A 23,817-nucleotide genomic window follows, 5' to 3' on the forward strand; every position below is an offset into this window, starting at 1 on the left:
GGGAGAAATAAAGTGCTGTGTAAACTGTTAGCTGTGTGTGTGTGTGTTGAAACTGCTAACATAGCATTCAGATAACAACAGCTAATGGCCCACACCATCCCCTTTTCTCCTTTACTTCTTCAGTTCTCACTTTCAATGTTTCTATTTGCTGTTTCCCTTCATATTTTTCTTCTCATTGTGATCCTTTCATTGTCAGTATCCTGCTGTCTCTCTTCCCCACGTGTGTCCAACTTCTCTTTACCTCACCTCCTTCTGTCTGTCATATACAGTGTCTTCATTTTCTCTGTTGGCGTTTGAGTTACAGTCAGTGGCACTTCTTTCTTTGTCGGTTCAGTCGTGGTGGTTGAACTTATGACAACTGGTCAGCTATGTCTACATTTATTTCACACAAAGTGAAAACAACATTTTCTGTACGACACAAGACTTTCCCAGGTAAGACATACCAGACACCAGTTGCTTTGAATAAACATCTAAATTGTAGTGATCTGGCTGCAGTGTGCAAAGCAGCTAAAAGTCTTCATCTTAAGGCTATAGATTTAGACTGCAGCCATCTACAAAATGCCATTAATTGTTTTAAATAATTAAAAACATATATATATGTATAAAACATGTGTAGGAAATAATTATTTTAATGAATGCATTAATATAATTAACTTTGAAACTCAAACTAATCATTGCTGTGAAGTAATTAGTACATTAAGACAAGTGCAGCACCAGAGCAATGAGACTGTAAGCAATTAAAGCAAATATGTTTGTTAGTTTGTAGTTTTTCAAGCATGAGGACTATACAAACATCGAAAATTTCACACTGAATTACAGGGAAATGTGTGTTATATGCAGCAAGATAATGGTTCATGATGCTTCAACGTGCCATATCTACAGTTTTTAATGTGATGTAATGTTGCTTGCAGTTTGGAGTTGTGACATTTAATTCAATGTACTGATCTTACTTTAACCAATCACCACCAATCAATATTTTTATATCAGTAATAAGTCAAATTATTATGTGTAATGTCATAGGTGTCAGCTGCCACAGACAACTGTGGTATCATTGGACTCTGCAGTTCCCTTAGTTCTACTGTTTTAACATCTTTCAGTTCATTGTTTTGATTTTATAGCCACAGCTTTACTGATTTGGTTCACTCTCACTGTTCTCATCAACCTAACGTCCTGTCAAAGCAGGCAGCTGTGTTCAAACAGCAGACAGACAAAGTTAGCGACTAGCTTGTGAACATACTGCAGCATTTGGCAGCTAAAGAGCCACATATTTCCCTCAGAAATTGTTTGAGGCCAAGAAAAAAGTTGAGGGAAAGTGAATGTTAGACTTGTATTCAGTAGGTGCCCAGAAAATATGAATCTAAATGACATGCTAATATAGCAGCATGTCTCCACCATTTGTAATTTGGCAACTGCTTGCTAACACGTTCCCCACTACAACTTAAAAGGTGATAATATGTCAGTGTTGTGTTTACAGCTTGTTCTGTGCTGTGCCCTGAAGTGATGCAGAAAAAAGTACAATAAAACATTCTTTATAGGCTAATAGATATACTTAAGGCTTTTGGCTTATCAAAAATACAGTTACATTTAGTGTTAGAAAATACTTAATGTGGGTTGAAATTTCATAAGTTATACAGTCATATACAAATGCATGACATGCACGCAAGACAAAAGAAACTCTGATATTAATATCTGTGTTAACATTCTGTAAAGTTTCAGAATAGAATTTCACTGTTAATTGTTGGCAGCCATTAGATTTTCCCCTCCACTCATATGTGTTTTTCTTCTTGCTCCTACAGTTGAATGTTTGAGCTTCACTGTGCAGAATGTTGTATGTGCAGAGTTTGTTTTCACATTCATCTGCTGAAAGTGGAAAGTTTCTCTGTACTCATTGAAAATCAGATTTTAAGGGGCAGGCCTACGTGCATGATTTGTGACATCACAACTTATTTGGAAGTCAATCCTGGTGGAGGTAGGCAACTTACACAAGTGTGATGTGGAAACTTGAAGCCTCCAGTGCACAAACATTGGACTGAATGGACTCTACAGTGAAGGAGGAGACATCTTGTTTTCCAGCACTTCTGAAATGACATGTATTTGCATATTTATTTAGGAGTAGATGCCATTTTGAAGGGGGTATATTATAAAAACTCACTTTTTCAGTACTTATGTGTATGTATTTGGGTCTCTGATGAGCCTACTAACACACAAGCTGTGAAATAAGACCACCCTGTCAGTTTGGTGTGCGCTGGCTTGCTCTGTACTCATGTGATTTAACCATATCTGTAAAAAAATATGGATGTAGTCACTGTAACGTCACCCATTAGTTTCTGAAGAGCAGTTTTGAAGCTCAAAGTGGGTGGCTCTGGCTGTCACCATCTTGGCAGTGCCTGACTCCACGTATCTCCTGGCTAATCCAAAATGGACAAAGAGGTGGAGCTGAGGGGGGCCTAATGAAACCTGGTTGCTGAAACAAGCCACCTAGCGGCTAGCGATCTGTCACTTGAAGTGGCCACCTCCTTAATTATGCATAACTTTACACCTTCATAAAATTTAAAAGGGTGAGTTATAAAAAAATTCACCCCCCATACAGTTGTCATGAAAGGGGAAATTAGCTATATTAGCTAACCATTTTTTGTACCAGGCTGTACACATGTTTATTTCTGCTGTAAAGTTGGGCATTTTAACATGGGGGTCTAGGAGGATTGACTCGCTTTTGGAGCCTGCTTCATGTGGTCATTCAAGGAACTGCAGTTTTTGGCACTTACGCATTGGCTTCATTTTTCAGCCCTAGAGGTTGCCGCTTGGATTCAACAAGCCACTCAGATTTGATGCCCCTTCATATGTCACATGGGGCAAAGGTAGGCTAAGCAAAGGACCAAAAATTTGCCTGTATGGCAGGGCTGGACTGGGGGACAGAGCCACTGCTTTCCAACAGACAGCTGCTGACACCCAGCAAGCTCTGCAGGAGAGAGGCGGCTGGGGAGCAGAGCCAAGAGTCCTGTGCTGCTGCTGATTCTGCTCTTTATTTTTTCACCTTTTGGAATTAAGTGGATTTATCTTCAATCTTGCTTCTCTACCTAGCCGGAACTAACACCTGAGTCACACATCACCTCAGCTGCTGTCATCAGTAATAAACATCTTAAATGCTGCTGAGTTTATATAATTTTAAATTTACACAGTATGAAGATATCTATGTGTATAAACAATAACATTGCTGGCATATTTATACCTGTAGATTACGTTATTTTGTTTGTGGAGGGAACAGTTACAATGTTAGCATAGCTCTGATCCGAACTCCATTCAAAAAACAAGCATTTTAACAGTTGTTTGCTTGTTGTCATGCAGACAGACCTGACAAAGGATGAATTCAGACTTTTTACAAATTGACATCACAATGTAGTTATTTCAGCATCCTTTTGATCCATTTATTGCAATTCAATCACAGCAAAATCTGAGTTTATTTACACTCAAACCGGCCATTCTTAACGGGACTGTTTAGACAGGATGAGAAGACTACAGTGGCGCGTGACTCTTGTGATATTTTGACCAAAGCAGGTCAGATACATTTTATTAAGATCCAAGGAAACTGTGTTAACTTGTAGAATAGGGGCATAATATGGCCTCTTTAAGGATTTTAACGTGGTAATTATACTTTTTTGTGAAAAAAAACCCATAACAGACGCACATTATTGTTCGAAGAAGAGCATAATGTCTTGAGGGGATCTTAAGTTATTAGGTGACTTGTGTCACCACAAATGGTGCAGAAGTATGTGTACCATTATTCAGCAAACATTTCCAGATGCATGTACGTAATGTACTGTATGGTTTTGGCTGATAGTATACATCCTATCATCATCACAACATATAGCTTTTCTTCACTGTATTCCCACTACGGGAGTGTGCACGTATCTGTATGTATGTGTGTCACTTCTCTCTTCATAAACCGTTTTGTTTGTGAGGTGCCTCTTGGTGGCCCTCAGGGAGGTTTAGTCTTGATTACGGACAGCTCTTACTGCTCTACCAGTGGCTGCACAGCCAGCCTCCGGGACACATCGCAGCTGAGGATGAGCGAGGAAGACAAAGAGATAAGAGAGGCAAGGAGAAGGTAGTGGGAAAGAGAGGAAGAAAGCATCAGGGCTTACCTGTACCCCCAGTCCAATATGAAAACACACAGGCAGTGAGGATCTCATCATGGGCCCGGTAAATCCAACTTAATTGACTGCAAATCTGGGTACAGCACTCCTCAGCCCTACACACCAGTTTACCTCCCAAACCTCCCACCTGCACTATACACTTAATCTGTCTCTCCCTTTCTCTCTTATAACCGGTCTGTTGTTTTTGTTTTTCTGTCTGTCTCTGTCTTTACGTTTTACTGTTCAAGACTTTTGTCAACTGCTTTTCTTTATCTCTTTATCTTGTTTTTCTAATTCTTTTATTTCATAGCCCATACTTGATCCTTTACTCTCTCTCTATCCTCCAGGTTTGTTTTTTCTTTGTTTCTTTCCATATCTTTTCATTTCAGAACTGGAAAAATCTTTTATTTATCTCATTTGTGTTGATTTTGTTGCTTTTTGTGAAACTGTTTACCTCCACATCTGCTCCTTTTAATTCCTAAATAAAGTCTAAAAATCTTACATCCAGCTCTTTCTCTCTCTGCTTCCCTGTTTTTCTTCATGTAGCTCCTGGTGCACACTTCATATTTATCTATTTACTATCTATCTGGAAATAGATGTGGTATTAAAATAGTCCAACAACCAAAAAGTCTTCTGTTATTCATCTTCTTGCCTGACTTTTTCTAAATCTTCTCATTTTCAAAAACAATTGATTACATACATTAAGTGACACACACATCATCATACATCACCTATTCATCACTCTAGTAAAAGGAAGTCAATGAAGATTTGTGGATGACAGATTTAAGGGATTTATTGCATATTTTTAGCAATGTGAGTGTGCATGCATATAGTACGTGCTCTTTTAGCATGTACACACATGCATTTTAGTGTGTATGTGTGTGTGTGTGTGTTTGCATGCAGGTCTCTGTATAAATGAGTACCAGTTGTGTTTTGATGGAGAGAGTGATTCATTAATATTTATGAAGAGAGAAAAACATCAACGGAACACTTGACTCTGCCCTCGCACGGAAGACTGGCATCAATGCGAATGAGTGTGTGTGTGCGTGCATGTGTGTGTGGTACAGAGAGAGGAAGACAGAAAAGTGGTGAGTGTCTGTCTGCTTGTCTCCGCAGAGCTGCTACAAGTTCTCATTGTCTCATTGTTGAGATACTGCTGGTTATCTAACATGGTGTAAATGGTAAAAGAAGCCAACAATCTAGATCCTCACCTAAAGTGAAACTTTGATTCTTTAGTGTTTGCTTAACTGTCATACATCATTTCTGCTACTTTAAGTATGTTGGTTGATCTTTCTGTTCATCCTTTTGTGGTTGATGTTGAAGTTAACCATGTTCATCGTCTTAGCAGAGTCTGATGGGAATGTCATAAGTTATGAATGTATTGGACAAACTGAAGTTTTGACCCAATTATGATGCCTGACAACCCAGTCTCACATCAAAATGTGTAATAGCTACGTTGTTACACAATGCAAAATGAACTAGTTTCACAGTAACAGTCCTAAAATTGTGAGATGCCTACATTTTTTTTGGCCTATTCTTTATTTCTTTATTTTTTATTGGCTTGTGTCCATGTCACATGACTGCATGTTGTTTGAATCATTGTCTTTGCTTGGTGTAGTTATCTGAGCTGTTATGTTATTTGTGTTCTTTTATGTAACTGTTTGATGATGTTCTTTCAATAAAAATTGAATGTGAAATCCAGAATTTGAAGCTTTGCAATTAGCTGACTGGAGGACTTGCCGCCCGCAAATTTTTAAGGTTTGATTTAATGATATCTTTAGAGTTTCTCAACACGAAAACACAAACCACACGTAACTGAAACATTTCAGTCCAGACCAAAGTGGTGGACAGACCAGCAGTTGTACATTTCTTGAAATTTCATGTATATATGATCTTTCATCTTGTACCGCCAGCAGGTAAATTTTGAGAGAAATTAGAACGTATTTTAATAAATGTAAAGACCCATGGATCGGAGGTCATTATCCAGATAATGTATCTAGATACAGATCACATGTTAATACCAGGAGTAAATAGATCCTTTTCAACTTTTGAAATGCTATTTCTGAGTTATTTACATTACTGATGATATCCTCACAGTAACTTACAGCTTTGTAAATTTGAAATAATTCAAAATACATCTCTCTGAAACCTTATATCACAAGTGAACACAATATTTGCAAACATTAATTTGCAACCTCACAGCTCTTCTGAGTTGCATCACACAAAACAAATTAATATGAAGATGACAAACAAATATGTTTAGGTGTGGGTGGATTTAATTGTATCTACAAAATGCAGCTACTGTCCCTCCATCAGCCCAGACAGTCCTATTATGGACCGGTATCATGGTGACAGTTTCAACGAAGAAGAACAAGTTAGATTTTGCGTTTCCCACTTCTCTCCGTTTCACACTCTTTTCAACACGATTTCTCTTCTTCTCAGCTGTCACCTCCCCTTCCATCAGCTGTGTGTGTGTGTGTGTTTGTGTGTGTGTAGGACATGTAGAGGAGAGCTGGTGCACACCTGCACCATGTGAACTGTCCACAGGGAAGGACGGAAGCTCGGTAGAGCACAGCTGTCCACACACACATGTACACACACACTGACACTCACACAGGAAGGAGACAGATAAAGTGTGAAGACAGAGACAAGAGAGAATAGGAGAGAAAAGTGCATTTATGCATACAGGAGAAATTTCAGGAATATGTGTGTGTTTGTGTGTGTGTGTGTGTGTGCATTCATTAGTCATGCAGGCAGTGTGGGTCAGCTGTCAGTGAGTTCTGACACCCCACTGTCAAGGACCAGTGATGGAAAAACTGACACACACACTAACACACACACACATACATATCGCTGAGTGCTGCAGTACAAGCATGTTGAGAGATCAGATGGCTGGTATATTTCACTCTCTGGTTGAGAATGAAAGATATGAAGACTCATGGGACAGAGAAGGACACTTCCTGCACAATATGTCACAATATGGTCACAATGACTGTGTGCACATGCTGTATGAGTTTAAAGTGAATCTGAAGTTTCTTTTGTAATGTGTAAACATGAAAGGATGTGCTGTCTATTACATTTTCATTTGAAATAACCTGACTCAACTTCCATTTTCTTTCACTTCATTCATTCAACCTGACATTGTGTTCATGTTAGCTGATTTCTTGTTTTGATTTAAGAGTTGTTATTTCTGTTGTTATTTTTTCGTAGCTTTTTTTCATGACTATAGCTAGGAAGGAAGCTAGATATTATTATTATTTTCTAAGCAGATAAAATAGGCACAAAACCAGACCTTGAATCGATGAGAAATATGAGATGTGTGTGGCGATTCAAAGGTTTGAAACCAGACAAGTTAAAGACTGATTCAAAAAAATCTGATTCTTTAAAGTGACTAGACGTTGCCTTGTGAACGGTGTTATGGGTTAGGGTTTTGTTGTGACAGATGCTGCATGCAAGTTCATTCTGATGCTGAGGTCAGCTACATATGGACTGCAGATTCAGACTGTTTTTACAGCTGATTCATGGGATGATAATACTGATGAGTAACACTGGATCTCAGCTTCTGATGTTGCCAGTGGGTCCCTAATACTACAGTCACACCATACATCTCTCCTTTAATTTCTTCATCATCACATTTTCTCTTCAACTATCCTTCTGCGAGGCTTTCATCATTTCTATAGCAAATGTGCGCAAATGAGATTGTGGAAAATCACACACTACAGGCATCCCTCAGTTAGTTTTATTTCAGTCTGTTAAAAAAGGCAACACTCAACACTTCATTGCACATGGCTACATGTACAATAAATCACACTTCTGACCACACCCCGCGAGGTGCGACAGAATTGAAACTTGAGAGGGCAGTGAAACACTCTTCCCAGCCTGCTAGTCAGTTATTCAGATGTCTTGCTCAGCTGAATACAACAAAGAAACTCATTTTCTTGCTGTCGACATTGACTGTATATAATTATGGACGTCATGACAACTTCCCAAAATGGAAGCCAAAACATCTCGATTGCCCCCTGATGGCTGGCTGTAGCATGGATCATAAGTCCCGCCCCCTCCATGTTAGCAGATGGGAAATGAGCCAAACTAAAATATCAAAGTTCATCTTAAATAAATGTTGTCACTGACATGTACTGTATGAACAGGTTGTATGCTACACTTATAGTAGTTTGCGATTATGTAACTGTACCCATGATCTTCAAAAATGTCAGTCTTTTATTGTGTTATTGTTGTGGTTTGTTCTGTTTTGTTTATATTGTCTTATCAAAATGGAATATATGCATAAATAAAGTATTTAAAAAGAGAGAGCAAAACAGAGCATCCTGGTGGCAGAGTAATTAAAATGCATACCATATAATCGCAGCGTCCACGGCTCGGGGGACCTTTGTTGCATATCATATTCCTCCCTCTCCCCTCCGCTCCTGTCTGCCTCAGCTATCAACTGTCCAGTAAGGCCAAAAATGCCAACAAAAAAGCCAAACAAAAGAGAGAAACAGAGATAAATGTATATACAACATCTGTAAATACTTTTCTCAGCTCAGTTGGATTGGTTATATTCAGATGGGAAAAAAACCTTACTCCAAATGTCTTTGCTGCAACATAAGTAGCATGTTTTCATGAAATCCACAAGTCATTCAAGTCAGTCAAGTCCATAAACGGCCTCAAGAATACTTCATGCAGACTTCCAGAGAGTCCACATGGAGTGCACACTTAGCTTCGAAGATTATCCATAATTTATAGCAATAATATTGTGACAATATACAAGAAACAGTAATAATACAAAATTGTAATATTACCAATAGTAACAGCAGGTACCTACATTAGCTATACGCAATTTATAGCTCCACATTTAATGTATATAAGTATGCATTGGCCTGATCATTTAGAGAGTGAAACAGTTGATGGTCATCCAACAAAGAAAAAAAACATGAGACAACTTTCAATATAAGGATCCTTAGTTGCAATTATAATATTAAAAGTGCTACAGGAATTCTCCAATAATCAAAGCAAAGTAGAAACTTTACCATGCATATTAAACATTACCTATCTCATAAAGCAGAAATGCCTATTGCATAAATTGCAAAAAGAGGCGTTAAATGTTGTGTAACTCAGTCCACAAGTGTTGAAATTTTGATTCAGCCAGAGACAGCAACAGATGAGAGGAGAGGGAGGGGAGTGTTTTCATGTTACTTATTCTGTTTAAAGACATATATGGTACTCTGAGTGACATGCATGTTTCTAATCATGAATAAATGTCTAATGGTATTTCATATTGAAAAATCTGCAACAGAGATTTTTTTCAAAAGTGAAGATCTGCAATAATTTATTTTTCATACAAAATCGCCATATTAAAATCCACTACCTGGTTATAAAACTCTTTTCCAAATACGACCAAGCTGTAAATAAGTTTAATTTGCAGACAATATCGCCTTGGAACATTTGGGCTTTTGTCTCCTCTACCCAAAATCAATAACAGATGCTTTATCTTGTATAGTAAGTTTATCTCACCCACAGATCTAATCTAAACAATCCACACTAGGATTTCAAGTAAATCTTGATTTGTGAAACCCCGGGGCGTTGGCTGGACTGTTAACTATCAGGGGCTGAGCCCAGATTCTTCTCCATCAAAAAACCTTTAAAAATGTACTTCTAAATAGACTGTTTTCATGCACATTGCTTAAAAATGTGAAAAATGGAGAAGAAAGGAAGGGTTTGGATGTGATTTACCATATAATCTGAACATGAATATTCCAGCCACTCGGATGTCTCAAACCAAAATGAGTGTCATATCAGATACCAACTACTATTATTACAACGCCTACATGATGGAAAATCCCCAAAACCCATAATACAATGGCAATTTCACGAATGAGAGCTGAAAATGACTAACTACTCAAAGTGACTGAGTAAACTTTCATAATTTGGCTGCAAAATCATTGCTGATGGACTGACTTGATATGAACCACAATTCCCAGCTTGATGGTACAGGTAGTAAAACATGAGAAAATATTGTTGTGGAAAAATGAAGACAATGACTGAATTCTGTCTTTTTAAAATTATATTATCTGGATAAATTTTGCCTACTGCAGTATTGTTACGACCCAACTTGTCCAGGCTGCAATATAAAAGGGGAAGGACATAAGGTTAAGATTAAATGAAATGTATCTATTAATATGATAGCCCCTTGAGATGTAGCATCTCATTTCCAAGGGGGTCCTAAAAAAACACATAATACAAAATATAACACATACTTACAATGACAATGTTACATCACAAACATTGACTACAAATACACAGATACAGACAGCTCTCTCACTATCTCCCACCCACACCCCCCACCCTCAGCAGTTGTATAAGAAACTGGATACAAGAAATGAGAAATTACACATAAAATCAGATCAGTTTTATCAGTGCCAGGAGCACTTGAAACAATTGATCTTCTAATTGCAAATACACACAAATTAAAAGCATAAACAGGTTGTTTTAAGATGACAGAATAAAGAAGTCCTGAAGCAGCGAAAAGAGTTAATAGATCTAAGAGAAAGAGGAAGATTATTCCAGTTGGCTGGAACTTTGTACTGAAAAGACCTGCATCCAGATTCTGGGGACAGAAAAGAAGGGATATTGCATATGTTTGAGTGAATAAGATCTATATGGAACCAAAAACTGTTTCAAATAGGAAGGACAATTAAAATAAACACATTTAAAGATGAACTGAACCCAGTAAAACTGCCGTCTAGCTTTGGGCTGCAGCCAATTAAGTGATTCATACATAAAGAAATGATGAGTTCTATACGGGCACCTCAAAATAAATCTACACAGAGAGTTGTATAATACATTTAGGGGTCTAAGATAAGTATCAGAGGTGTTCATATAGACAATGTCAGCATAATCAATTATAGGTAAAAAAAATTAACTGAGAGATTATTCTTTTTCTTAAAGCAGAGTTCAGGGTCAATCCAAAGTCCAAGATATTTGAAGGAGTCAACTCTCTCAAGGGGGGATCCATCATCAAAATAAATATGAAAGCCACAGGGATGTGGACATCTTTGTTGCATGCCAAACACCATGCTGCAGGACTTCTTCTTATTCAATATGAATCTGTTATTATGAAGCCATTTATGAACCAAATAAAAGTCAAATTGTAAGGAGTTCTGGATCTGTAATATATCAGAGTTAGAGGTGTATATAACAGTATCATCAGCATATAGATGAATAAGACAATTTGAGCATATTAGTGGTAAATCATTAATAAAGATAGAGAGAAGAAGTGGACACATCATTGGTCAATTTTAGAAGGGCTGTTGTGGTGGAGAAATTAGTTCTAAAGCCAGATTGGATTGGAGTTAGAATATTGCACAAATTGATGTACTGTGATCTATCTATATATATATATATATATGATTAAAAATAGGTTTTTGTTTTGGCAATGGTACAGATAATAGAGATTGGTCTGTAATTATTCACATCTAATGGATCTCCTCCTTTGAAAAGAGGGGTAACTCTAGCACATTTCCATATGGGAGGAATTGAACAAGTAGATATAAACATATTAAATAAATCAGCTAGGGGATATATTAGAACATGAGCTGCAAGTTAAATAAATTTAGCCTCCAAACCATCTGGACCAGCACTACTATTTTCTTTTAACTCATTTATAACATAAAAGACATCAATAGGCAGAATGTTTCTAAAGAAAAAAAGAGCCGTTAGAAGTAGTACAGTTTAAAGAGCCAGCCATATCATAAGAAATAAAGTGTTGGGAACCACAGATAGATGAGAAAAGACGGTTGAAAGCTGGGGAAATAAATAGAGGATCAGTAATAATTTTGTTATTTATACATAGCTGGTTTAAGAGGTTTTTGTTAGTTTTATTGAGAATGTTGTTCAATTGTTTCCAGAACTGTCTAGGATTATGGAAATCCTGTGAAAAGCTTTCTTTATAGTGGTTAGATTTTGCATTCCTTGTTTTGGTTTTACATAGATTTCTCAAGTATCCGTAGGTTTCCCAATCGGCAGCATCCTTTGACAAACGATATTTGGCCCAGGCTTTATCTCTTTGTTTGAAAAGGCTGATAACCTGTGAGCTAGTCCAGGGTAGGTGTCTACCTTTAACTCTAATTGTTTTCATGGGGGCATGTATATCAATTATGGAAATTATATCTTGAATAAAACTATCTACATTAATGTTCTTGCATTGTCTCAGTCTTATATATTTAGGAGGTGAACTTGGGATTTTGATTTTCCAGACACAAAATATAACAGAGTGATCACTTAAACAGTCTGACATAACACCAGATTTAATTATTCTTTCAGGATTAGTGACAAGTACCCAGTCCAACAGAGATGACGACTGATAATCAACTCTTGTAGGTTGAGGTTTACACTATTAATTAAATTCCTATCATTGGAGGAGGAACAATCAAGCCAGTTACTATTGAAGTCATCCAAGATAATCATTTCATTATGCCTCTCAAGAGGATTAATAGTTGACAAAATAATCTTAGTGGAGTCAGTCGGAGCAGAGGGAGGCCTATAGATGTTGCCAATAGTGAAATGTTTGTTATTGTGAAGAATAATGTTGACAAAAAGACATTCAAAGTTGACTGGCTCTACATTAGGAATGACACACTGAGTGACAAGATTTGAAGCGACATATGTGGCAACACCACCACCTCTAGAAACCCTATCAGCTCTGTACAAAACAAAATTTTCCATTTTAATTTCATCATCAGTAATATTACTATGTAACCATGTTTCAGAAATAGTGATGATGTTGGGTTTATAAAGAGTAACTCAGGCTCTGAGGAGATTGATTTTTGCAACAAGGCTCCTAATGTTTAGATGAATGACCTTTAAACCTTTGGCTGATTCAATTGTGCCTATAGAAAAAACAGAAACAACAGGTCAGAGAACAATGTTGGGAGAGGGAAGGTGATGGAGGAGGAAAGTGAGAGCAACAAGCAGGACAGACAGACAAAACGACAAACACGACACGTGTACACACACACACACACACACACACACACACACACACACACATATGAAAACATAAAAACAAGGAAATTACTGAATTTATTTGCAATTAGAAAGAAATAGAATTGTGTTGTCTGAAGCTAATAAACAGTGCTCACAAGGAAGTGAAAAGAAGTCTTTAAACCTATGAATGATTAATATTACTGTTTGCCAGTAAAATAAACACATTTTTATAATTATCATCACTACAGAATATTTCCTACAATCAATTCAAAGACCTTTTAAATGCCTTTATCCAACTTACTGCCAACCATTTCTTTTCCATCAAGCTTTGGTTCAACTAAGCCTATAGGTCCTTGACTTTACATTCCATTTGTGTCGTCAATCAGTTTTTACCAAAAGCTCCTGAGCATTATCAATCTACATTTACATAATATAATACAGCATAAATAACATACAAAATTAAAAATATAACTGGTTTCAATTAAGAAAAAAACAGGTAACACCTTTGAGTGACAAAGTAGCTCTCCATGACACTAAAAAAAAACAATTCAGAAACATATTTTCTGAGTCACCCTGACATAGGTTGGACTAGTTCATAGGTCTTAATTGTACCTACCAAGCCATATACAGATCTGCCAACCCTGGACGAATTATGAGTACACTTTCCGCAACCTAAATGCGTCAGATGCAAATCACTGCTGTTTGCACAATGAATTATTGTACATAATTTGCATACATACACATAACAGTACATCATTTGCATACATGCAACAGACAGACAAAAAAGTGAGGGAAGCACTAATATAAAAATTCTTGATACCATTGTTAACAAAAATATCTGCTGTTAGTTGGTCATTTATGTCTGTTTGTCCATTTGTCTTTCACCTAAACACAGCTTACCAACAAACACAATTTCACTACTACTACACACTAGACTACCACTACTGCTGCATTTACATAATTTCTATTGTTTGCACCTTCACAATAATCAAATTTTGAGCCAATTTGATTTTTGAAAATATGATGTTCAGCTAATTTGAAAAGATGATGACAATGTAGCTGTAAAATCCAAACTAGCTTTAACAGATTTTTTTGGCTTGACTATTTTTAATTGACTGTTTTGGGGCTATGGTGACATAAATATTTTAGAGCTGGTTAATACAACTGTTCTCATTATATTAATAACAATATAGGCTGAAGATGAACATGGCTGTTGAAACTGTAGAAGTACGCACATCCCTCCTTACATATTGTACTTAATTTACAATGGGGGATGTTTCTTTTCCTTGAAATTTTCCTGGAGTAGGCAAAATTATAGACTACAGTGTCAACACACACATACACACACACACACACACACCTCTAGCAGGCCACGGGCCCATTCTGCCTTTTACACACTCACACTCACCTCCCAGCAACTTTCTAGGTAACATTATTTCTGCAGCACATGGACTTGCTTATTTTTCATCGTGCCGTGACCTGCTCCTCTCATTACAGTTACAGGTTTCACTGCAATAATAATAATGAGTACAGTACTCTGAAAAGTCACGTTTAACAATCTGACACACAGACAATATAACTTAATGTTACTTTGCCAACTTAAACACACCTTGTTTTCCTGGCTCATCATGAGAGGAAAATCATCAATTGAAGAAAGACCTGTCAGCCAATAAGACACAAGTATTTCCACGTATTTTCCTGTAAACCCTCTCTGATTGGTCTTGCCTCCATTCTGTTCACTAAAGATACAAAATTACACTGCCGTCTTCTTTAGTGACAAACCACTCAGAGTGGAGAATTATTCAGAGCTGAAGAAAAAATCTGAATGCCCAGGCTAGGCGATGAAACCGTTCCCCAACACAAGCATTATGTGACCTCTACCTGCCAGGAAATGTCTTGCGTTAGCATGGCTCAGGTCAGCACTCACACAGCAACTCCAGCTCAGTTCAGTTCAAGGTTGAGGGGTTGAAAAGGAAAGTTAATGTCAGCCTATTATACAGAAACCACATCCTCCCTCTGCATTATTTTAAACATATCTTGTCCTCTGAAGGCACATAGACACACACACACACACACACACACACACACACACACACATACAGAAAGCATCACTTGCACATGCAGACCAGTACACTGACACATACTGACATAAATATACACAAGCTAGCAAGGACACCAAAAACATATCCTTCAACCTTGCACACTACGCCTCCCTGTCAGGTCAACCTTTAATGATGCTGAAGAGAGAGAGAGAAAGACAGACGGAGTGTGTGTGAAATGCAGTGAAACATTGCTTCTCCAAATGAAGTTGAGGTCATCCATTTTTAGGCAGGGATAGAGGGGAGTGTAGAGGGGAGGAAGGAGGGACGTAAATTCTGAATGCAGCATGTTTTTAAGAGGAAAATCTGCATAATTTCTGGCAGATGATTGGCAGGAGAGGGCGTGGAGGGAAGGAGAACAGGGAGCGTGAAGGAGGCAAACATGAAGGAAGTGAGAAAGAGAGAGGCTGAGATTTTGTAAACACCTCAATTTTTCATTGGTAGTAGTGGTTTCTGCATGACACTTAACTGGAAAACTGAGATGTTAAACTAGTAGTGTCACAGAAACAAACTAATAGTCTCTGTTCTTATGGCCGTTACCAAACAGTCATGTACAGTAAGACACACTGCAAATTTGAGACCTGATGTTTCAACACTTTTTAGTGAACTGTATGTATGAGAACCACTGAAAAAACATTCAGTCAACATTTTTCAAATGGTTTAGTTAGTTATAAGGCGATAACACTAAAATAAAAATATAGTATATGTACATTCAAGATGTTAAAGCTGAAATCCATACATTTGTCATCTACCTCACCAACCTGCTCCATTGTGACACTCCTTCCTGAAGGCTCCACTCCTCTGATGCCAACTTCCTGTATCCACCATCCAGGACCAAGCACCAGACCTGGTGTGACAGAGCCTTCTGTAGCTGCCCCTTCCCTCTGGAACTCTCTCCTTAAACACACCTGAGACTGCACCGACCTGTCCATGTTCAAATCACTTATCAAAACTCACCTTTTCAGAACTGCTTTTAATGTGTGATTAATGTTGTGTGTTACATTGTGCTTTTAGTATGTTGCTTTTTATGATCCTTTTAACTTGTGTAGTGTCTTTGATTACCCTGAAAAACACACTATACATAAAATTCATTATTATTATTATTATCTTCCACAAAGTGGAGAGGTAATTAAAAATACATTTGAATTACAACAAAGATGTAGCTCGAGCATTTCTATGACGTCTCATTGAGTAGATCTTGGTGAGGCCACATGGCTAAAAAAATTCTTCTATGTAATGTGAAAAATATTCACAGGCACAATGCTTAAATACAGCTTTTGACTTTATTACAGGACTGTAATGACACTGGCATGGCTACTTCCAATATTGATTCTGGATCCATAATAATATCTAAAAAATATATACAAGTAAATGAAAAAACAAGCAAAGAATTGCAGTTCATAACTGAATTGATTGAAAAATGTTTCCCCATTACTACTACAATAATAACAAAGGCATCTTCTGTCATAAATGTACAATTCAAACTTATACTTTGCACATTGCAGTAGTAACTTTAAAGAATAGAGTCATTTTGCATTTGTGGCGTATTGCCAGTCTGTCTAAAATTGTGAGCTCAGTTATGTAGCAGTTCTTCTGACCAATGGATTACAACAGAAAGTAACACATCATGGTTCAGCCCGATCCATGTACATTATATGATAACAGATACTGTAGTGAAAGCAACTAGTGTTCACAGCACTAGATGTTCATATGTTTTACTTCTCCATTTGCCAGCTGAGTGAACACCGTGCACCATGCTGTGGCGAGTGGGGTGCAGCCACTGTCACAACCTTTAATTACTGTGATACTGAGCCAGGATGTAACAAGTTTTTCTAAGGCAACTAAATTTATGCATAGTTTGTAGCTTATTATCACTATTATATAGAAGAGCAATTTCCTAGAATGTGTAAAATCATTCACTGAGGGGTATAAAATATTCAGTTGAGCAATAGCATCAGACATTTTCCCAAGGAATAAAGAGGTTACATCACCTTTTCAGTACATACTGAGAATGTCTTTGGATATGACCCCTAAAACTGGTCACCTTGGACTGCATCCTTTGCAACATGTCCTTGGAAAAAGATTCCTCATTTCACAAAACATCTTTGCCTCCTCAGGTTCATGTTTGTTTTTATGCCCTTAAACTGTGGAACACACCGCCTCTGGATATTAGAAAGGCTCTCTCGGTATTTTTAAAAGGAAATTAAAGACAAATCTTTTTAATCTGGCTTTTAATTCGCAGTAATGTTAGAGCCGTAGTTTTTAAGTTTTAGTCATTGGTTTTTCTGTTCTTATCCCTGGTGTTTCTTTTATTTGATTATTTTTAACATTTATTGTTTTATTGTTGTAACTTTTAGTCTTGTAAATTTGTATTTATGGTTTTCTCTTTTTTTTTCTCTGCGTTGTTTCAATCTTACTCTGTGAAACACTTTGGGCTGCATATTTTTGTGAAAGGAGTATATAAATAAAATTGAGTTGAGTACCTGGAGCTTCAACTCGATTTTGTATTCTCTGTATATTTTACACTTGGAGATTTAGAAACTTCATGTGTTCTCTGTATTCACAGTAAGCAAATTACCACCACTTCTATGAAGAAAAAATATGTAACATATGTTATTTTTGTGGACCACAGCAGTATACATTTTGAGGGAAACTCAACATACCTATGTGGGACTTATTTTATCATTATTTCAAATTTCTCTAGTACAGAGAGAAGTGTGCATGGGCAGATCCTATTACAAATTTTACTAAATGATAAATTACTGAAGAATGAAAAAAAATACAAAAATGTCATTCATTCACATTACGTACACATGACAGTGTTTGAATAACTGAAACTGAAAGGAGGTGCACTCTATCAGTATGCAGGTAGCATATGATGCTAACTGCATGGTAACACATGCATATGCAAATTGAGGTCTTTCACAGAATGCTCTATTTTTCCTCCATGTTGGACAACAGTTGCTATGTGATAGCTGTAATCGTTGAGGGGGATGCTTCTCTCAACGCACAGCTGCTAGGTGACAATGGTTATCCATTACAAATGTGGCTGATTATGCTTTACACTCTGCCCACAACACAATGGCATCAATACATAATTATATAAAAAGCCAATAACATTTTGTCATATGTTTTTCCTCGAATACCAAGCCTGATGGTACAGGCTGGTCAGTTGACACACAGTGACAGGAATCTTGTTGGTTCCATGCTCTGCGGCCTCGGCTAACCTACATTTTCCCTGAGGGCAGCTCACCCTGCCTGTATTACCTTGCTGGACATTACAGAAAGGCTAATCTACATCATTCCTCTAATAACCTTCTTACTAACTTCTTCTCTTCCCACAGGACTATTAGCTGATTTCTCACACAAAACAAGAGAATAAAACCACCATGAGATCTTTAGATGGCCCAAAAATATATTATTAGATTTTAAGTGAAATTTAGAATTTAATGTAATGTCTTTGTAGTTCTTTCAACTACACAAGTTCATAGCTCTGTAATAAAAATAACTTCTACAAGTTGTGCTGATGACATGGGCCCAAATATAAGATGACCCTGATTACAGAGCGACTCCCTTTTTCAGGCAACTGGAAAAAGACTTTTTTGAACATATGCAGCACATCAAGACTCGTCCAACTAGTGAAGTTTTCCTGTGACACTAACAGAATCCTCACCCTATAGAAATCTTTTATCGTGTAAAATTGAAACATGAAATACTTGTAGTACAGCAGTATGTAAATCTCACATTTGTGGAGGTTGTCTATCAGTCACATACAGACTCCTATCAGGATGTGTGAAGTGGTTCAGATAATTTTCTCTTCAGTCTTTTTGAACTCTTCATCATCACATTGTGAGACGTGTCATTTTTGCTGCTTGACAGATGAACTGGTCACCAGTTCGTTTCTGCAGCGAAAATGTCAAGAGACACTTCTGATTCGTTTTCACTCGTCAGGAAAGCATCACAGGTGAGTGACATGAGCCATTGAAAACTCTTTTATGTTAAACTAGGCTTCACACTTTTAGGGCAGTCTAACTGTGAAAGACCCACTATAAACTCTCCAGCCTAGCAACATGAAGGCAAACAAACTATAAAAAACCCAGAATTGCTGGGAACTTGTAATGCAGACATTGTTGGATGTCCAGCAGGAAACATGAGTGTTCAGATGATCATACAAGTGTTATACAAGCTAACAATTTAGGCACATTAGCTACCACTTTATTTGGAGGTATTTTTTTCAGGGTTCTGAAAAAATTTAATTTAAAACAACAAAGTAGAAATAATATGGACTCATAACAACTATCTAATTCCAATCCCACACAAAAGAAGCTATTAGCACCACTAGCTGATGTAGTTGTAATGTTATACAAGAATGAATAATCATAACTTCAAGAGCAGGTTATTTTAACCTACATTATCTCAAATCAAGGACTATTTTAATGCCCAACTCAGAAGGTGATTTTTGCACCTCAAGACTTAAAAGGGCCATTTTAGTTGAGGACTAGACCTTACTTCCCCTTACAGTAAACTTGCAGCTCTCATTTAGCCTGTATGAGAAAATGAGAGAATAATCATAATAATGAAAGCACTGTGCAGAGCTGCTGGATGAAAGGAGAGATCAATACAGGGAGCGCTGCGTCCTCGTATTTAAAAATAATTCCATCCAAAGTCTGACTAAAACTTTAACTAAAGCAAAGTAGTCTGTAGAAGTCAAAATACGTCACTTGAAACCATTGAATATTTGGCTGTTTGTTAATTCAGTCACTTTAACGCTGTGAGGAAAAGCTCTGCTCTGTCTGCCCTGATCGATCAGCCACAAGTTTGACTAAACCAACTACCACTACCTTGCTAAAAGGCACCTCAGTGGATGTAAAGAGGAAGGGGCAAGCACTGCTTTTCACTTTCCCCGCCTAGATTTATCCTGCCGGTCCTGGAGATTAAACCTTGCTCACATACTACACTTGCTGATACTGTATTTCTCTTAATTCCACAGCTGGATTGCATTAATGTTCCCCGTATACCTTACAACTTGCTTTGTGTCATATGCCATTTGTCTCCTGACATCAGGTTATCTTTTAGCTTTGCAAAAGGTTTATTGGTTTACCCATGTTGACTGGACTGTGGCAGATCATAGAAGTATCATATGGGATTTTTTGTTTAAAAGTTCTTTAGAAGATCGGGCCTTTGGCTGGTTGAGATCAAAGGCACTGACTTGGCGACCTTCTATGTGTGTGGGCTGTCAGACGTGGCACCCTCATGTCTGTGTCTGTAATTGCTTTGTTTTGATGGAGACAGAGGGTAAAGCTGCTTTGGACTCTGTGTCCACTCAACATCACTCCAGGCAAGAAAGAAAAAAAAACACCAATCGCACTTATAGGCGAGAACTCACACATTCAAAAACAGATACACATAAACAAAGATACACATGCACTCGTTTCTACACACGCAATCCCCCCTTTTCCATCTTATCTGACCCGTCTCCTTTCCGATCTCCTCCTGTGCTTTGAATGTAGCTTTGATAAGTGAGCACTAAGCAGGAGGCAAAGAGGAGATGGTGGAGGCTTAATGAGGAGAAGAGGGAGCAGATAAGGTGGAGGAGACGGTAAGAAGAACAGAGGAGGAATGAAGTTGTAGGAAACAGAAAGAGAGAAAGGGACTAAAGAGGTGTGTGTGTGTGTGTGTGTGTGTGTGTGCTGTGTCCATGGTAGCGGTGGACACACACTGAGGAGGGAGATTGGAGAAGGACAGTGGAGAGCACACCCACTCCTCCGAGCAAGGGACTGGAGCAGAGAGAAGGAGGGGGGTGATGATGAAGAACACGAGAGATAACACTGAAGATGAGACAAAAGTGAGACAGGTGTGTGTGTGTGTGTGTGTGAGAGTGTCTATCTGGTAGGATCAGTAAAACTATCACCCATGTTTTCCCTTTACACACATACACATGCTCACACAACGATCAATCGCCACTTAGTGGAACACAACCCTCTCGCTGTGTTTTTGAAGTCTGATTACCAGCTGGGCGGAGATATAAAACTGCTCTATTTGTCTGTCTGTCTCTATTTATTTGTCTTTTTCTCTCTATCATATGCACAAACACACACACACATCTTCTCAAATAGGAAGGCTGAGGATGGATTTTGAAAGGTTTTAGAACTCTGCAGGAAGTCCACTGGAAATAAAAGAATGATCTGCTGAATGAGCTGTTGAGGACATTAGGAGCTTGTTTTTGCAGCTCCGTAAGTCTTGCTCCATGCCAATTATCTAAGTATCATTTGGTAGAAGCCTTTATGCAGAGAGGACTTCAATACACTGAGAGTTTCTTTCACTGGCAGTGTCACCCTAAGTTGGATTTACTGTGAATATGACCCTCTAATGAGAGAAAAAAGTGGCAAATTTCCTGTCGTGATTTTAAGAAGGACTGTGTACATTTCTGTGTAGATTTTTTAAATTAAATTTCACCTCACTTTATGTTGACAGCTGGAATGTTTTTGCAGTCAGTCAGTTTGCAAGATACAGTCAATTCACCTGAGTCAATCAACCCTGCATCTGCTTTTAGCTAGCTTGCTGTGAAAATGCCTTGGCCATTTCTGTCTGGAGGTTTTTGCATTTCAAATATAAGTTTTTACAACTTTTCCAACATTGATGACCAACTAACTTTCAGTTGGTTATGTGGCAATCAGCCAAAAACTGCTTGGGTCACTTTTAACAACCCTCAGGCACTCATGAAGTTATTAATGGTTACCATATAGTATGGGGGCCCAAATGCAAATACGTTATTCAGAAAAGCACAAATAGTGGGCTTTTTACAAATATTTGTTTCATACAAATATTTAAAAAAAAAAAATCACTTGTTTTCGGGAAGAAAAAAAACATGTTAAATAACAGCTTGCAGGTCGGTTACATCACTATCTCAGTCTCTCTCCTCTGCTCTGCTGTTACGTCTATCAGCAGGTCTCAATGAGTACATGACGCACATTTCCTAATTTGGACATCACTCTTGGAGTTGAGGATGTTCCACAGAGATAAAGCTGAGCTACTGACACACGCGAAGTGCTCCCAAGGGACTCTCCATAACCTGTTGTTCCCCTTCTCCTTTCCTCAAAGTTAGGTTGTAAAAAATAGGCAATAAACGAAAATTGCAAAGCAATAATCACCTTTGAAGTTCTTCCCTACACATTACACACTGTGCTGTCTCTGTGTTATGGATGTATAAATAAGTAGAGGTCTGTCTGCAATGAGGTGATGAGTAAAGTTTTAGCTCAATAGTCAGCGCAGTCGTCTGTGATCTGGGACCCGGTGAGGGGACCTCCTTCGTAAGGTAGTTTATTCATAAACACTTATTTTAACACTTTAATTTTCTAAAATTAAAAGCATAATAAAAACAAACACAGGATTTTTAAGCCTCTTTCCACTTTTATTTGAATACAAATACAAATAATTTTGCTGCCTCAACAAATACAGATACAAATACAAACACTGAGCTCTTTGCACATCCCTATCATATAGAGTGGCCACCAGCATAGCACCCAGCTATTTGCACTTGCTCATTCAGGCTTATGCACCATCTCATTCACAACTAGCCAATGAACAGCAGCTAATCCAACTTTCACTGCAAGACAGGAAATCTCAATCCAAACTCATCCAAACTCCATTTCAAGACCTTTTTTAGATTTCTTAATTAAAAGATTAACTTCTCAACCTGTAGCCTTGTGACAGTTCTGTTGTGTTGTGGTACTTGTTCCTGATGGCTTCTCCTTGATCTACAGTGGCTTAAAATGTACCTTGCTTTGGACAAAAGCATTTACTAAATGTGCAAACTTAATGCAAATTTCAGTCAATATTCTACACTCTGAAGTAGGGAAGATATTAAAGAAATTACAATAAGACAGATTTGTCATCAACATATCAATATTTATTCTTTTTTTTGTCCATGGAGCAGTATGCACATATATAACACAAATGATCAAACTACTAACCTCTGCGGGATTCCACTTCTAATTGTGGGAAATTCTAATAGAGTGTTAATTAAAACATGCTGTGTTAAATCAGATAACAATAGCTAACAGGGTTACTGTTCGTTCGGATGGTTGAATATGTCACTAGACATTAAAATTAAGCATTTACATTTTGGGCACTTTTAAGATATATTTCTGCTGCTATTGTTTTTGTGCATCAGGTTAAATCAGATGTTCCAACAAAATTAATAAAACCATTAACAGAATAGAATTTTGAAATCACTCATTTTAGTTGAGATACTAAAAAGAATTGCTAAAAGCAATTTTTATCCAGTTTTGTGACTCTTTGTTTGACCACCTGCTAAGATAATCTGAATGATCCTAAGAGTGAGTAATCAGGTCCTAAAGCACTTTGACCTTGCAGTGATTCAGTTATGAAAAGACTCAATTGTTTGTAATAATTAAATTTTGGAAGATGGAAGATTTTTTATAAGAACCATGACATTCAACAGAGAGAACAAAATGGATTTATCATTGGTAACTGTGTGCAGAACAGGCAAGGTTGAATTTACAGTTTGCAATGTTGGCACACAGGAGCAAAACAAAGTAGCTAACCGATGTAGAGAGGAGTATGGTAAGAGACACAACAGT

General features: G+C 37.6%; 1 protein-coding gene across 1 annotated transcript in view; it reads right to left on the reverse strand.

Moving 5' to 3' along the window:
• The window catches only part of LOC121896714, a 101,875-nt gene extending 85,571 nt beyond the window's left edge, over positions 1-16,304 (reverse strand). Inside the window, exons 1-2 of the mRNA XM_042410650.1 lie at positions 15,976-16,304; positions 8,487-8,577 (exon numbers count right to left, since the gene is read on the reverse strand). Coding sequence (XP_042266584.1) covers positions 8,487-8,577; positions 15,976-16,146 — 262 coding nt within the window. The 5' untranslated portion in view covers positions 16,147-16,304. The remainder of the gene's footprint in view (positions 1-8,486; positions 8,578-15,975) is intronic.
• Between the last annotated feature and the right edge of the window lie 7,513 nt (positions 16,305-23,817).

Source organism: Thunnus maccoyii, chromosome 5 (assembly GCF_910596095.1).
Source record: "Thunnus maccoyii chromosome 5, fThuMac1.1, whole genome shotgun sequence".
NCBI classification, from domain to species: Eukaryota; Metazoa; Chordata; class Actinopteri; order Scombriformes; family Scombridae; genus Thunnus; species Thunnus maccoyii.